The following is an 18,486-nucleotide window of genomic DNA, read 5'->3' as shown; positions in this document are numbered from 1 at the left end:
AAGGAAAGAGGGCTAATATGGGGAGTTCTATATTCTACAGCAATGTACTCACATCCACAACAAACAAATAACAGTGTCTTGAATGTGACTCCACTAAAAAAAAACAAACAACAAAATAGGAATACAAAGAGTTAACTACATAGTAAAGAGATGTGTGCAAAGAAATTCAAAGCACATTATCCTGTCCCCAAGCATAGCCCTCTTTAAACAATGGCACATTTTGTTAGTTACTTCGGTTTACTGTTCAAATGCAGCCATTCGGTTTTAGTTTCGTAAGCAGAGCGACGTTTTCTACAAGGTATGAGGAAATAGACTCACACTATAAGCTAGTAACGTGAAAAGCAAATCTAAAAAAAAAAAGGAAAAGAAATAAGAAAACAATTCCTTAAAACTGGAATGTTTAAATAATAATAATAATAATAATAATAATAATAATAATAAAAGGAATGTTTACATGGTTAGAAAACCTGCAGGAAATTTAAGAAAGAATTTAAATGTTTGTCAGTAATGTCACCATAGGTAATTTCATTTTCATATAGTGTATTGAAATTCCATGTTTTGAGAGTTACCTCAGATCCTTATACAAACCATAGACATTAGTAAAGATACATCAGGGTAGGTGGGATACTATAACAACATTTAGCATATTGTTATACTATTCCACCCACCTTAATGAGGATCCTTTAGGTGTGGCGATGCCGTAGCCTTTGGAATCCAAATTCCCACCAACTTTCATGGTGTCACACGGTTTCCTTTGTTCGATGTACTCATTCATGGTTGACTCCAGCAAGTAGGCATATTTTCCTTTGGACTTCCGTACCCGGGATACCCCTTCTGCTGTAGTCCTCACAAACACAGATGGCTCTGCACTTTTCATATATGTCCACATTTTATCAAACACTGCAATTTTAGATCTCTGTGAAGAAAACATGGAGCTAAATTAACGAGTCTTCACTGAAGACTTTAAAAGCACATATGAGGCAACATAATTTTCGTCATTCTCAGTAAAGATTAGAAGACAATAGGCTTCAAAGTCACCATTCATTTCTTACTGATTATTATTGCTATCAGTGAATGTTCATCTTATGTGCTACAGAATGATTTGAAACAAGTATGATTACTTTCACTTTATCACTTAAAAATGAGGTGTTACAGCTGCAGTGTATTGATCTTCACTAATTTCTACTTTACAAGCTATATATATAGCAAAATCTTGTAAATTATAAGAATGGTATGGCTACTTTTTAATGTTATATAATTGTGTGTCAGTATGCATGGACACATATAAAAACACACACATGCAAGATAATACATCAGATATGACTTGTCTGCATATGAATACGTATGTGTCTACACACATAAACATGTAGTCCAAAACCACATTCACCTTTTCTGCATCTGTATCACACTGCAGATTCATATTGTTTATGACTCACCAAGATTCCTAGGTCCTTCACCATAGTTTTTCAGCCAGTTGTCACATGTTTGGAATTTGTATTTTTAATTATTCTTCCCAAAGTGGAGCATCTTGCACTTGTCAGCATTGGAATTCATCCTTTTGCTTCCAGTCCAAGTTTCCAATCTGTCAGGGTCCTTCTGAATTGCACTCCTATCCTCTGTGTTCACAGTCCTTCTCAATTTTCATGTTGTATGAAAAAGTACTCAAGAGGTTTACTATTTTCACACCCAACTCTTTAACAAACAAAGCGGCATTGGGCCCAGGACAGACCCCTTCAGGACTTCCCTTGAAAACTCTTATAAATGGATGTGGATCCATTTATAATTACACTTTGCCTGCAGCTATTGAGCCAGCTGTCTATCTATATTTGTAGCAAGCTCATTTTTTACCTTTGGTGTCCTGATTTTGTCCCTGCAATGTTTGCCATTTCCTAGTATACTTTCTTGGAGCCCAACCCATCTTTCTATTCCCTGTATTCTTTCCTTTTGCATTTGAACAATCCTAGAAGCTTCTTGTGTGGCTCCATTGTTCTTTTGCTCTTTTGTTTATGCTTCCATTATATTGGAATAATTTCTTCTTGGGTTTACAAACCGTGCCCTTTAGAAGCTTCCAGTTTGCCTGGGCACCTTTGTCATACCATTTTTCCTTCCATGGCACTATCTCCCAACTGAGTCAATTGAATCCATCTTTCTGAGATCCATTGTCTTAGTTCTGCTGACCTCATGCTTTCCCAGTGTCTGGATCATAAAGTCTATCATACTGTGATCACATCCTTCCAAGTTTCCCATCACCTTCATATCCTACAAAAGTTCTTCCCTGTTGGTTAGACCATGATCTTAGATAGGTGATCCCCTAGTTGTATCCTTAACTTCTGAAACAAAATTTTTCTTCCATGCAAGTGAGGAACTTGCTCAACAGTTTATGTATTGTTCTTCCAAGCAGATGGCTAGACAATGAAGTCTCCCATCAATATTATCTCATAACTTGCGGATATTTTTTTCACCACCTTGAAGAGTGCCTTAACCATTTATTCCTGACTTGGTGCTCTATAATAAATACCCATCACTACATAAGTGCTTTATCTTTCACCTTTTTTCTTTGCCCAAATACATTGTCATCTGTGACATTCTTTCTTCTGAAGAGAGAATAAATATACATATTTTTGACGTATAAGATGCCATCACCTTTTCTTTCAATCCTGTCCTTCCAAAACTGATTGTAGCCCTCCATGTTGACTTCCAGTCATAAGAGTTGTCCCATCAAGTCTTTGTGATACCAATCATTTCATGGTTATGTTCATAGGCTGTAATGTACAGCTCATCTTCTTTGTTCTGCATAGTTCTAACATGTGTATACATCAAGCATATTGTGAATTATGACCTACTTGTTTACCTGTTACATGCTTTGTTGGTGTCCTGTGGCTTTGTAGACATTTCCCCGAGTTGAGCTTCTTCTTCTCATCCTTGTCCTTCTGGATTGTTTGCTTTGTTGATGGAGGGTTTTGTTCACTATCCAACATGGAGTCTAGTATAAAGTCCTCCTTACTAGAGTGGCCAAATAGTGCCTAAAGATGCATTTTCCAATTCTGGTGAGATTGATCCTACCTTCTGATATCACGTCTCCTCCCTAGAACATCTGCCCATTGTCAGAGCATCCAAAGCTTTCATGCTGTAGTATTTGTGCATGAAATATATATGTGGGGGGTTGGGGGAGAGGGAGAGTGTGCAAGTGCAAGTTAAAATGTATCCATAATTTTTTCTTATTGTTTTCAAGATGGTGTTTGGATATATATATATATATATATTCTAAATACAATCTCCATAAAATGTATGTTGGAAATTTTCTGAGGATTGTTTCTACAGTAGAAATGTATCATTAATAATTTACTGCAATTGTAATATAGGATGACCGTATAGGACAAGGTGAAATCCAGGACACTGTTTCCCTCAGCCCCCACAAGTCAAGGGTGCAGGAGTTCATGGTATTATTATTCAGGAAGCTAAGGGAGTCAATGGCATAGGGAGACAGCAGCTAAGGGAGCTTGATTAGTGAAATGACAATTGAAAGGGGGAGTTGATTATTAACTCCTGTGAAGTAAAAAACAATGGCTCCCTTAGCTGCTGTCTCCCTATGCCATTGACTCCCTTAGCTTCCTGAATAGTAATACCATGAACTGCTGCACCCTTGACTTGTGGGGGCTGAGGGGAGCAGTGTCCTGGATTTCACCTTGTCCTATATGGTCATCCTATATTACAACTGCAGTAAATTATTAATGATACATTTCTACTGTAGAAACAATCCTCAGAAAATTTCCAACATACATTTTATGGAGATTGTATTTAGAATAAAATTTCTGATTTACTGCAGGTGCAATATACCTCATTTTTAAGTGATAAAATGAAATAAATCATGATTGTTTCAAATCATTCTATATCACAGTGGTGGCCAATTTGTGGCACAAGTGGTATGGGCAGACTCAATATGTCATGCAGAAATTCAGGGAAAGGGCAGGCAGCACAGTGACAGATAAGGCAGAGAGAAGAAAGAGCATCAGATTGGGCAGGAAACATAGGGTAGGGAGCAGAAAGCAAAGCAGCAGATCAGTCAGGGAGTACAGGTCATGGAGCTGAAACCAGTGCAACAGATATGGCAGCAGAAGGGGATTTGAGGGGCACCTAGGGAAGACATGAGGTTTAATCTGTGGCATGCCTGCCAAAAAGGTTGGCTTCTAATGCTGTAGCACATAAGATGAACATGTATATGTGTGTGTGAGAAAATACACACATACGTTAAAATATACCCATAACATTTTCTTATAATTTCCAAGGTTTTGCTCTTGTACTATAGTGAACAAATTTATAAAATGCCTTAACATCATATACATAATAAAAGTCCAGTCCTGCAGTCTTCTTCCCATTATTTATTATTTATATTGCTGTGGTGCCTAGAGGCCTCACCAAATATAGAATAAATGACATCCTCAGCCCAATATGCTCACCATTTATTGTTCAAAATCAGCAAAGCACTTAAATGGATAAATGATCCTACTGACTTTGCAGATTGGATTTACTAGATTTCATGATGGAGCCTAGATCCTGAGCTATAGATACCTATTCTCAGCATAGCTCAGGAGGTGAGGAGGTAAGAAGATAAGCTTATATTACTGTTCATTCCTTGCACCTGAGGTCATTCAAGCACTGGACCAATCTTTGGTATAAATTAGAGTAGATATAAGACTGTTGTATTTAATGAAGCCTGCCAATTGGTCCCAAAGAGCCATTTTGGCAGCAATGCATTGCTGGGGCTTGGAACTCCACTGTAAACCATCTTTATTTATGGTATGCTAGATAAAATTTTACCAAAGAACCCTAGTTCTTTCATTAGGGAATTCTTGTATATTTTTTCCATTCTGCATTATATTGAAGGGAATTTTATCATAAATTATATTATTGCACCTACTACATACCATGTTATCTTCCATACATTGTGCACTTTTCCCCCAAAACCAAGTGCACATTATATGCAAGAAATATGGTAAGAACAGTTTATGTCTTTTACAGGCAAAAGTAAAAGTAAAATCTGCACATGACTCACAGGGAGCATACTGCTCCCTAACTTGCTGCTATTCAGTTATTTACTACAAAGAAATACTATTTTCTTTCATTCTGGCTTCAAAGACAAGGTATGTATTATATTCCAGGACATGTTGTATGTGAGAAAATATGGTAAATTTACAGTCATTTAGATTTTAAAAGTTTCCTTGTTCAAGGTAATTTATAATGTAGAATAATTAGGAAACAGACCAAAAATATTTAAAATATCACCATCATTATTTAATACTATATATAGCACCATAAAATAGAAAAAAGGCAAGATCCTGAATTCCAACATAGCATCTGATCTTGCACGCACTTTCAACAGAGGTTAAGTATCAGACGATCAAATTGTAAGTCATACTGTATACAAACAGGCGCACTGATTTGGGCCATGACATCAGGCATAGAAGTTGAGGTCAGTTAACACAAAGTAAGAGGGAAGCATTGCTCATTTTATAAGGTAAGTTTCATGGTGATTCCTTTTGTGTAATATTAATTAATTCAGAATTAGTAGGCTGATATGACTTAACAGAAGAGATTTTTAATTCTGGTAAATTTTCATAGCTTTAACAGAATAACCTATCTCAAGAAGTAGTAATAGTAGTATTTTTTCCTCAGAAAAGATTGTTCCCTTTGACTATTTTAGGTAATTTTGGTGTTTGGTGTCTCTAGTCTGTTTTGGCCAAATCCAAAAAAAGATTTAAGTGCCTAAAGCAGGAATTTTAATTAAGGTGCCTACAGCTAAAAATGCAATCTTAACAACTCTGTTCAGCTGCTACTGAAAGGGCCTAAACCTCATAGGGCTTTTTTTGACCTTAAAGTTCTCCAGGTGCCTACATTTCTATTTCTATATGTCCTCAGATGTGATCCAGTCCAGACAAAGCTGATTGTCTTGATGTCTAGCTCACGACTCTAAGTGGGATCCAGAAACTAAAGATCCATCTGCCCAAGATCCCTGAAAGGCTCAGTCTACTTGGCTTTCTCAAAGCACACAAAATGCACCTTGACAAGATTGGGTTCCTCACAAAATATGGAGGCAACTGTCACTTTCTTTGAAAAACTGAGGAAGAGAGACCTTCCTTTCATATACTAAACTAGTACAACTTTCCCCAAACTGTGGTGTGGGGTATGCAAAAGCTTGCCGGGGGTGGTGGGGAGCAATTTGCTTGGGGGATGGGAGGCCGTACTAGTGTCAGTGGCAGAGGCAGCAGCAGCAATTAACAATAGCAGCAGGGTGAATTGGCTGTGGGGGAAGTGGTGGCAGTCAACTGCTGAAATAGAGTAGAAGAGTGGCCATAAGGGTGGTGGTGGGATGTAAACCTCAAGAGTTTGGGAAATGTTGGCCTACTGCTTAGGTGTGAGAAAGGCATTGGCTTCCCTCCACTTGAGGGAATTCACAGTAACTCTGGAAAATTCCCTATGCATGAGGTTATAGTTTAGGGGTAGGCAACCTTTTGTGAATGCAGACTGGAATGGACAACCTCACACTGGAGATAGGCTGGTGGGTGGGCAGTAGGACCCTGCCACCACCACCGGTCTCCTGGCTGCCTAGGGGAAATACCCACAGCTGGTACTTCTCCCTATTGCAGCATGGGTGGAAGCACCCACAGATGGTGTTTGTCCCCAGGACAACATCAGAAGAGTGCCTGGAGCAGGCATCCCCCACTGTCAAACTCTGCAGGCCATAGGTTGCCAACCTCTATTGGAGGACTGTGGATTTCAAGCAGGTGGAGGGGATTCCTTTCAGTCCTGAAGCATGGGCTATATTTAAGTCTCAGGGTTACCAGTTGGCTAGAGCTAGGTGGCTCTTGACTGCAAGTGTTGACTTTAGGCAGCTTCCAACTCACTGTGATGGCTAAGTTGGATCCTATTCTGATGTACCTAACTCCCTCCATACACTGTATGTGGATGCTAGATGCCTACTGGAAGATTCTACTTTTGGGGCCAGATAACAAAAAAGCTACAGATTGTTAGACCTAATTTTTAGGTGCCTGAATTCTGATTTGGATTTAGCCTTTAGGGTTTATATTTTAAAGTCTCTTCTATTTACATATATTTTAGAGTGGAATTTTACAGGTATTTTTGTAGATAAGGGATTCGGTGATCAGCCATTGTGGTTTTGCTGCTTTCCTTGTCTTGCAGTTCCCCATATCTTGATGTCATTTTTCTGAAATCTTAGCATAACAGCTGAATTGGAGATGAGGGGACACAAGGGAAGTATGCCAGGGAGACTGGAAACTGATAACTGGGAATTCAGGAAAACAAGGTGAGCCAAAGGTTCTTGGGGTGGTCAGGTTTGAGAAAAATGCTTCCCAACAGATGGCTCTCAGAGTCCTTGTAACAGAAATGGAAGTGGTAGTAGCAGTTGATAACAGCTCACTTAGTGACCAAAGAAATATCAGTAACAACAATAACAGACATCATTGCAATCATTAAACAAAAAAAATTTGGCCACGTGGCCATTTGCCATCCCTTAAACAGACACTTATAACTAGAGAGATGGAAAGTCTTTAAGGATTCCTGAGAGGAGCTTCTTCCCAGTCTTGGCACTTGTCCCTGGACCTGTGCGTTTTATAAGATATGTATACATAGCTGTCTAAGTATAAATGTCTAAGTATAAACAGCATAGTAATCTGATAAACAAGAAGCCACCAGCATTTTTCATGACTTTATTTTAAACTGGTAGCTCTTAGGAGCCATTCCCTTACTCGTTGCCTGTCCTAGGTAAATTCCTGACCTCTCTTAAGTTCATAGTAAATGTGTCATTGATTCCAATATGGTCAGAAGTATTCACTTACGGTATATAAATCATGTCCAAGGTAACTATATGCAAAATAGCACACTGTAACAAATGTGTGATATTGCATTTTTATTAGAATATTGTAATTAACGGTTGTACAGTAATGGGGCACAGATTAAAGGCAGCTTTATTACTGGCATTTCCTGACTTTTGCATATGAGGTTATTCAGGCTTTATGTTCTCATAATATAATTTTGAATTTGACTGATGTTTTATTCTTAACCAAATGTGCTGTTCAGTAAATTATACTGTACTTAACACAAGTATGCTAGCTGGACAAAGGTATTTGAAAAATACGTATGAACTCTGGGTGATCAGAAGAGATCTACCCAGCCTTTAATAAAAAATGTGACAGGTTATATAACTTCCTTTATGACTCTAAAGAACCCCCAGGAAGAAGTAGGAGCTCCACAAAGGGATCTCAATTAACAAGTGGTCAGCAAAACAAATTCATTGAAGAGATGCTAAATTAATGGTCAACAAGAATACAACCATATTGGAAGAATTACATCATTTCAGTTACTGTAGTACCAGTACATCTAAATAAAACATTTCAATCTAACTATAAATAGTACTTTTATATTGTGATCAACACTATTGCTACAGCCCAAAGCTTTCATATATATATAAATTCACTATCAGATTTTTCTTTCTGATATTAAAAAAATGCTGAACTGGAAATATCACAGGAGCTAAAAATGTCTTCGTCCCATGTGGGCAGCATAATAATGATAATTCTTATATTCACAAAGTATACATCCCACTTAAATGTAAAATATTGCCTTCATTAAATAGGGCTCTTTCCCAATTATACAAATTAAAAAGTCAATTATGCCAAGCTTTATCAAATTAATTGTGTATTTTGTAGGTCATCTGATAACTTTTTTTGTTGACTTACTAAATCCTGTAATTCTTAAAAAGGAATGATTGAAATGGAATGGCATGTCATTTACAGAAATAACTCTTCAGACTACCAAAAGTGTTCTCAGATGGGATCTACTACTACACAAAGCAGAATTTAATTCTGAATTGTGGTTTGCTAATTATCTTTCTGACCTTCCACAATATATGGATAGAAATTATTATTACTGCTAGTGCCTGGGGGTAGAGTAGAACAAATGACTTGCTAGTCTGCATACAACCAAATAATTACAAGGTTTCTGTTTATTTTAGTTATTTTCCATGAAATATTTACACATATATTGTATTATGTTGAAAATAAAAATAAATTAAGTTCAAATATAGGATAGATCCAAAATTTGAACTGTGTTTGTCACCCTGGATAAAATACAAAATCATGGAGCTAACTGAAAATAGGTTAAGTACTTTGAAGAGATATTGAATAGTATACTAGAACTTTGTGGCTTTTCAGATTTGCTGCTTATTGTCAACTGTGCTGCCAGAATTTGTTTTTAAAACGATGTAGTATACTATGTGTTTTACAGTGGTATCACAAAACTTTATTAGTAGACATATGAGACACTTGTGATACGGCTGTTTCTGTATAAACAGAGTTATTTGCAAGACACAAGTGTTCTTTATACAGGAACAGCTATAATAAAAGCATCTCATATGTCTACTAATAAAGGTTTGTGATACTGCTCTAATCCCAAAGAAGGCCTATAACTGATCAGAAGTAAAACACATGAAAGAACAGAAATAAGAAATAGTACTGCTCTTTTATTCATCTTTTCTAACAGAGGACTAGACTATCCCTTTATAATTTTCACTGAGGAAGGGCAGCAAGTACTTGTACAGCTCCTGAAGAAATTCAGCCTCAGATAACTATTCACTCCTCAAAGGAGAAAGTATATTGCACCAGCTCTATATTTGGCCCAGTGTGTGTTACCCTTTATGCCACTGCAGCCACATATAACAAGACTCAAAAAAGGGTGGAAGTAGCAGCTTTGAAGAGCCTGTTTCCCATTCAATGTTACAACCCATGCTACAGATTTCTTGTTCGTGAGACTAAGGCATCCTTAGGCCACCATTTTCTTTCACATTATGTTTATTTAGATCAAATGTTAATATAACCCTGGAGATGCAATTGCTGCTTAATTGATCTTCATCTCAAATTATGACACAGGTTAAAATCCATCTCACGTGTTTACCTATCTTCCAATAACAATGGCGCTTTAGGATACCTTATTTACCTTCTCTTAAATTTTGGGGAGCTATTGCTTTTTTTGTAAGAAGTGCAAATGCTATTGTGATACATAGATTTTAAAATATTAAGTATAACTTACAAAATGCCATAAGAATCACAGCATCTTGTCATTATGAGCAGTCTACCTGTAAGCATGCTCATCTATCAGTATTTCCTTACAAAGTTCACAGAAAAACAATCTGAAAGCTAAAGTGAAAGATAAAGAAATAGACAGTAGTAAGCACCAAAAGCATGAGCTGAAATGAAACTAATTTTGGGACTACCAATGAACCAAAGCTTTCTTTCATTTAGCATGGATTAACATATGGGGCGACAACCTCTTTGCAATAGCAGGAATTTGTAGGTCTCAGTTCATGTGTATGTTTGTGCATGTTCATCCATTTTTGAAGAGGGTTTCTTTCTGGGATTGAAATGATTGTCATCCTTTTATATCACCATTTCCCTGACAGGTTTCTTTTACTTGTCTGCAACTTCTATTAAAATTGTCCTACATTCTACTAATTCTGTATGGTGCATAATTTATCTTTCATCTTTGACTGAGGCAATTCTGTTTACTATTTCATTTTCAGTACTAGTATGGAGAGGATCTGTTCTTAAGAGCCACAGTCAGGGACAGAAAGTGATGGACTGATCATCATTTTTCCATGTCATGATCCTGGTTGACAAAACTGCTGTAAAAAGATTGTTTTTTACAACAAAACTTTATGGAAACCTTCAGTTTATTTTCTGCTTAACACAGTTTCTGATTTGCTCTCAGTAATAAGTGCATTTCAGATTCTTAAAGAAACAAGCAAAAACAATACCTTTGAAAGTTGCACACATCCCTTAGTGCACAGATTTGGGCAAATGTTACAAAGCATGAGTGGAGTTCAAACATGGATTTGCTTTCAATATGTGTATACCTTATTACTGTTAATTTTTTAACAAGTATTTGTACAGAAGGAATTTATGGAAATGTTCCTTTGAATGTTCCATGAGATTGAAAGACTTCTATACCTTAAGACCCACATTTTCTTTCATCTGCTGAGGAAATATGGTATTTTTAAATAGAAGTTCAACATATATAGCATAATGTTTTCCATATATTTCCACAGCTTTCTGCATATGATGCACTAGTGCATTGTCTTTCCCCTAATCTGCCAGCCCACGGATATGACATTTTCTTCAAGGGCAGGTCACTTATTAGGTCTTCTCATTATTATAAACATCAGCCCCAATAAGCAGCTTTGAGGAATCAGTAAAGAAACTCAAAGTGTCTTAAATAATCTTATGTGAATACTTCAATGAGCCATCGCGTAGGCTGCTTTCTTTCTGTATCTTGGTCAAACCATAAAGGTAGAAATGCTGTGTGACTACATAGTACTGAGAGAGAGATGAAGGCATGCATGGAGGTAGAACTCTGCTGAATCACTAATTTCTTTGTCATCTAGATAAATTATCTAACTGGTAACCACAGTGATGATATTTAGTATGAAACCGACTCAAGTGGCCACAGCTCTTCGTGGCTATCTATATTCTCTTTACTGTAGAATAACTCTTTCATCATTATTGTTGAGGCAGCATGAAAGTAATGCATTATTGGGAAATCATACTTTCTTCGTGTTTTGGCCATTGCTTTGGGGTAAAATGTTTATTTCCTTTTTTTTCTATTATAGCATGTTTTGCTCACATATTCTTAGAAATGTTGTTTCTTGAATTCATAAGTTCTCATCATGGCATGTGGACATATGTTTTTTTGCTGCTTGTAAGTATGCAGTAACAATTTGACCACCCTCCCACATGTCTGTGGCTAGGTTCAACCTCCTCTCTCAAAGCTCTGGAAAAGTTATATTGTACTAGAGACGCAGTATTACTAAACAGATCAGTGTCAAACAAGAGAATACATGGGCAAAGTCCAGTACTTAAAAACTTACCAGGAAGGCTTGTGAGCAGATTTTATATTTCAAACTGCAGGATGATAGAATTCTCCTAAACTCATTCAGTTCTCACTATGACACACCATTTCCCTTGCACCATTGTCTTTTGCTGCTGCAGTGTCACTAGACCAACTTAACTTCACCTGCAGTACACTATGCTACATCATGCCAATTCCTCCTGGCCTGTGTGATGCAGCAATAACTTGCCCAGTAAGATGTAGTGAATGGAATCAAGTTTACCCACACTGAAATGGAAGGAGGCTTCCAAGATCAATATTTTATTAGAAATACATTTAGGAAACAAATTAAAATCAATTAAAATTATGACTGGGTTAAGACACAAAGAAGAATCTGTATGACATGAATCCATCCTTTTTAACAGTTTCATATACAAACGCATCTGAACTCAAATGCAAATCCTGACCCCATTGAAAAAAATGGTAAAATTTTCATTGATTTCGTGGGGGCCTGGATACCTATAGTGGTTGGGAGGGGAAGGGAGAAAGGAAGATGAAGGAAAGGCTATTTTAAGCATGTCAAACCTGTTTCATTGATCCTGTTCACTACTTACTACAGGTTCATTCAACCCACCAGTCATCTTGTCCCCGGTGAGTCATCTCTTCATTTTCATCCTTTGTCCCTGATAAAACTGGGCCATCCTTAGTCCTCCCTTTTGCATTGCACTTTCCTCAAGCCAAATGAAGGGACCTGGCATCCACTACAACTATAAATTTTATTTGCATATCAAACTTCCCACACATATATAAATAAGTGGATCAGAGTCCTTCATAGGATGTGACTGAAGCTAGTTTGAAGCAAAGGAAGGGTGAAATCAGTACTGGTTAGTGTGCTATGCCAACACTTTTCTATTGGTCACCTCCATTTCTGCAGTTCAGCTTTAATTAAAAATTAAACCTTGTTGTAGCACTGATAGAAATCTTTCTGGACATGAATCAGGGCACTGTTCTCCTACTGAATATATATTTAAATACAGCCTAGTACAAGAGCAATACTGTGTCATGTTAGAGGACAAATATAGAGGTTCAAAGACTGCTTTGTCAAGTCACATTATTCCATTCTTACTCAGTTTTGACTGGAACATCAGAGAGTGTATGTGGATAAAGGAGTATTAAACTTGGAGTGATTTTGTTGCATTTGAATAATTTTGTACTCATTCACACATCAATTAAAACTTAACAGCTGCTGACCTTTTGAAACAATCCCCTTTTGAAAGGGTTTCAAATGTTTGTGGATCCTCACTCTGGATCATGCACTCCTGCTGGATGTTTCTAGCATATCACAGAATATGGTAATATACAGGTAGAAGACCAGAGAATATATTACGAAAAAGAAAATTGTACATCTTTTTTTTAATAATAAAACTAGACTTGGAGAGAATCAATATATCTCTCCAAGCCAGCTGTCTGGTAAAATAAATAAACCCTCTCAAAAGTTGCCAACTAAAAGAAAGTATAATTTCTTTGTCAGGAAGCCTTCAAGAAAAGATTAAATTAAATGTGCACAATAAACAACAACACTGCTTTCAGCTCATAAATCTCTCTCGTTCATGGTCATTTCTTTTGATAAAATAAAGTAATTTCTCAGCAAGTGAAAATCAACAGTTTCATTAGCTTAGATGGAGTATGTTAATATAAATCCACTGAAGATCTCTCCAACTAGTTACTAAAGAGTTTTTATTCTTCCCTAGAACTTGGCTCTGAACATGGAAAACAACTCAACAACATGTTTTTTCTAATTCAATACTGCTTCTTGTCTGTGCATATTGGGTTTGGTCCAAGCCTCATCAATAACAATCTGAACCAAGTCAGTGTTAATCAAATTGAAGAGGCCTCTATGTCATAAACTGCCTCATGTTTTAACATCCTAAAGCTTAAATTCAATTTTCTATTTGCATACTATTTAATCTGCAGTCACACATCTGAGTTTTGGACATGTAAAAGACAAGTAACCTAAAACTGTGCCATCAAAAAACTAGGCTTTCAGTTTTCACACATTCATTTAATGTGTTGTTGGGTTGGGTTGCTTGAATGCTTATTTGCACCCAATGCCTTCATTACTTTAATACCTTTATTTTTACACTAAAGGAGTGATTATTTTCCTTTGTGTATCTAAATAGCAGTTTTCTATCTGTCTATCTTTGTGTATCTGTTTAAGGCACTCACCCAGGAACCTAGGGGCTTGGGTTCTAGGCCCCTCTTGCCTAGAGGGAGTTTGACCATGTGCCTCTTTGAACATGCTCAATCTATGTATGCATACTTATGGATCCACACTGCAGGGGACGTAGAATTGTTTCCTGGCCATTATAACAAAGGTTCTGTTTATACAGCTAGAAAGCTGAAATTAGATACACAAGGGAACACAGAATTCCACCCAAGGACTATTACTTATAATTGCTTTAAGAAAAATGGAATCTTATACCATCTACAAAATACAGGATAAAAAAAACATGCAGATTATGTATGTGCAGTACATGTGTCTGAAGCTCTATATTTTCACTTCAGTGGAATGGAGAAGGTTTTTTTTGTTTCATTTTGTTTTTCTTTCAATGGGAACCTAATATTTTTCAATGTGCTATTGAAATTGTAAGGTAGGTGGAATTTGAAATCTACAAGTCCATGTCTAACTTCCCCACACATATAACAATAGACAGAACATTTCTCAAAAGCAATAAGCAAACCCAATTCCTAAATGATGAAGAAACATTTCCAACTTACCAAAAGTATAAAAAGAAATTCCCCCAATTCCTTCACGTAGGGCTAAGCTGTGTTCAAGATGTGTGTGCGCAAAGGAACCATGTATTTCAATGGGAATGAACACACAGAAAATGCCACAGTAGAGAAAAAATTACCCCACAAAGCCAGTTTTGTACTCCTGCTAATATATTCGCTCTATCAGGACACATTGATTGTAAATTCTTCAAACAGGGGCCAAGATTTATTTGTTCTTATCAAACACCCAATACACTTTGGATTGCAATAAAATATGATTGTTTCTGAATGGCAATTTCCAGGAAGAGAAGGCATTATGAAGGCATGATATTTTGATTGCCAGCTTCTCTCCTTTATCTTTCTATGTTCCCATTGTTAGTAATGCTAGCAGACTGTTTTATATCCACTTCAAATCTAAAACGGTAGCAATAATATAAGAACCACTTCTTTCTCCCCTTCCACTAACCTCACCACATATCTCCTGTTTGCCAATGCATTTGCCCTAATGGCAGAAAGGAACTGGTAAAGAGTTTGGTGAAGCAGGCACCTACCATGTTGTTAGTACCTGGTCAATCTTTCCCTTTCCCATACTTTAAAATATCAGGAGACCTGACTGCCTCATCTGCTACCCCAAAAGATACAGAAAGGAAGGAGCATCTGAATTCTAATGTGCCAATCTATAACATAAAGGGAGTGTGTCTCCTTATACAGCTCTTCCCAATTCTCCAATCCCTTTTTGTCTCTCTTATGGAGCAGCTGGACACCTCAGGCTGTGCTTTCATTCCTGTTTTCAATTCCTAGTCATGTAGGTGAATGATTTTATTGGACAAAGCCTGCAAGATTGTAGTGTGATACAGTATACAATATCAGTTTTCACTGCTTGGTGGAATTTGAATGATATAACTCTTCCTATCAATAATTACAAGGACTAATCCTACTAAAAGTAACCTATGTGCTGCACACAGTACATTGCGCCATGCACACAACTTGCATTGACATCTCTGATACTCTTTTTTAACCCTTTTCTAATACATTTTCCCAAGCGGGACCCTCACAAAACTAAGGTACAAACATTATATGTAAACCAGTCTAAGTAATCGGAAATCAATTTAAACTCATAACTGTAGAGAAGTTTGATGCATCTAGGTGTAAAAATGGCAAAATTTGGTCTAAGATAGACCTGGTTTAATGTGCACTCAGATCTTATTGATTTAGGTTAGATTGGTGAACTGAACTTCTGTAGCAGATCTCCTATCAATTCAAGTTAGGTCTCTGTCCTCTGGCATCCCAGCCTCCTTTGTGGCCCCCCATACCTCCCTCCTCACAGGGAGGTGTGCTGACACTTGGCCCATGCTTGGCTGCTCCGGCTGAGTGCCCAGTGGGCCCCACCTGTGAGCTTTCCCAGAGCTAAGCCAGCACAGCCCCTCTCCCCAGCCCCACCTCTGGCTATCCATCAGCTGTAAGCAGACAGCTGGGGGTGAGGTGGGGTAGGCAAGGGAGGTGTCTGTGTTCCCTGCACAAGCCCCAAGACCTGGGTACTCATGTCCCAATAAGGTGTCCTTACACCATGTCATAAAGCACCCTGCTATGTACACAGACCCCTGACAGTAACTCCAAGAGAACCACTGCACTTGAGCACAGTGCCACAGAGCCTGACCCTAGCTCCCACACACCAAGCCAGGAAACCCCATGACCCCATGTTCAGGCACAACCCCATGGAGCCAGACTCTGGCTCCTGCACACCCAAATCCCAGCATGGACCTCCAGCTCCCCAGCAGGAGCCGGTGTGGGCAGCTTGCAGTGTGGCAGGGGGCAGAACATTGGGTCTGGGGTTGCGTGGAGGAAACCCTGTAACCTCCATGCCTTGGCTGCTGCCAGCAGGTACATAGGTCATGGATACCAGGTGCTGCAAGTCTTTTTTGGCCAGAAGATATAAGGTCCTAGTATACTAGGGCCAGGGGGAGGCATGCTTGCACATATCCAGCAGCCAATCAGAGGTGGTCTGGGTGCTCAGCAGTGTTTGTCAGTCTTTGGTAGCTCGGGGAGCCCACAGAGCAAGTAGGAGGCATACAGGAGCACTCCCAATTTCCAAACCTCAGCTAATGCAAGCAGCCTGTGCCCTGCCCCTACCAAAGGGGGAATTTATATACTGCTTAATACCAAACTAACCTAGGCCACTTACAGAAAATGATATAACTTAGACTGATTCCACCTACAGCTCTTTGACTGTCTGTACCTAGCCTTAATCTGGCCATTGCTCTTGTGTTATCTGAAGATTTAGCTAAAAGCCTAGCCATGACACCATGCATACTTAGATCCAGATAGCATGCACAATTCAGTGATAAAGGCTGTGAAAAACACTAGGCTTTTTACAAGTAATACTCAGTTACTAACATTCAAACAAATCATAAGAGTTTTTTTAAACAATTCTTAGAATAACTGGAGAAATTGATAATTAATTTTATTTTAAGAATTCAGTTATGGAGGGCCAGATTCTACCAGTTTTTCTCAGATATACATCACTTTTAATTAATTTGTGAAAAGGATCAATAATACAAATTATTCCAGAGGAAGGACCTGCTTAGCTTGAGTAGACCTCTGACCTCTGGAAAATTGGATGCATATCTAGAATTGAATATTAAGTCTAAATAGGCTTAGTTTTCTCACCCAAGCCTCCTGTTATGGAACATATCACAAACCCGCAACATAACTCAATGAAGGGCAAGAACTGTACATAGTGGTCAGAATTCAGATGTTGTCCATTGGCAAGGTTGTTTGTGGAAATTTGTCGCACATGATTCATGTTGGTCACAAGAACATTAAATATCATCATTAAAAATAATTTTGAAAACCATGCCACTTCTTTATGAGAAACAGAACTTTTGTCTCCATAGTCAAGAAGTAGTGCTTTTTATATTACAAAGGTTGCATATGGAGTGTTCATCTAGTCAGCTTGTGGCCAAGAGGCCGTTCAATTTAGTTCTAGCTATCTGCCCAAAGAACTTGTGAGCCCTGGCTTCTGTTCACATAAATGATGACATCTACACTCTGACACAGATCACATTGCACTTGTCTTATTTTATAATGACAGTCACCTCACAGAAACATTCTGGGGAAATCCTGCCTACATGGATATCTGTTCTCATCCTATAGGAGTCTTGCCACTTTTTTTACAGGGCCAACGATTTATTGTTTAGCACTTGGAGGAAAAGAAGCATCAGAAAAGTAATTTTGACAGCTGTCTTCCAGAAAGAAAACAAATTGGCAGGTTTAAATTATTTCTGGCAAATGATAATGTAGCCCTTCAGAATTCTGAATTCTAACCCACTTTATTTGGAGCAAAACTTTCTAAGATAAAAATCTAAAAATAGGAGCTTAAATGTCCTAATTTTCCATTCATTGTGGTTATGCTTTAGTACTGCTAAAATTAGAGATTATCAGTAGATCAAAAAAAAAATCAACTATTATTTTCTGACATATCATCAGGTTCAAGATGAATTCTACCTTAGGGTGAACTCTCTATGATAGAATAACCTAAAATAGAGAGAAGAAATCTACCACAACACACCTTTTCACCTGTCTTTTATCTGAATTATCCTCAATAGTACAGGCATGGGCAACTGGTGCCACCTTAGTCAGGCAGGGCATGTACCCCCCCAGTGACTGGGGCATGGGGGTCCCCCTCTGGCCAATCTCACCAAAAAGGGGGATCCCCTGCAGTCAATTGCACCAACCAGGAAGCAGCTGTGGGGCTCCTGAAAGTGGCCATAGTGCTTCATCCAGTACTCCCACTCCCCAGACGGTGCTTATGGGGGGGGG

General features: G+C 38.0%; 1 protein-coding gene across 3 annotated transcripts in view; it reads right to left on the bottom strand.

Annotated features, from left to right (window-relative positions):
• Window positions 1–18,486, bottom strand: part of GRIA2 (glutamate ionotropic receptor AMPA type subunit 2) — a 143,363-nt gene that overhangs the window by 2,902 nt on the left and 121,975 nt on the right. For all 3 annotated transcript variants that reach the window (XM_006023152.2, XM_006023154.2, XM_006023153.2), the window contains exon 13: window positions 669–916. In XM_006023152.2, coding sequence (XP_006023214.2) covers window positions 669–916 — 248 coding nt within the window. The remainder of the gene's footprint in view (window positions 1–668; window positions 917–18,486) is intronic.

The sequence above is a fragment of the Alligator sinensis genome, unplaced genomic scaffold (assembly GCF_000455745.1).
Source record: "Alligator sinensis unplaced genomic scaffold, ASM45574v1 scaffold1223_1, whole genome shotgun sequence".
Classification (NCBI taxonomy): Eukaryota; Metazoa; Chordata; order Crocodylia; family Alligatoridae; genus Alligator; species Alligator sinensis.
This window is presented reverse-complemented; position numbering and strand designations above follow the sequence as displayed.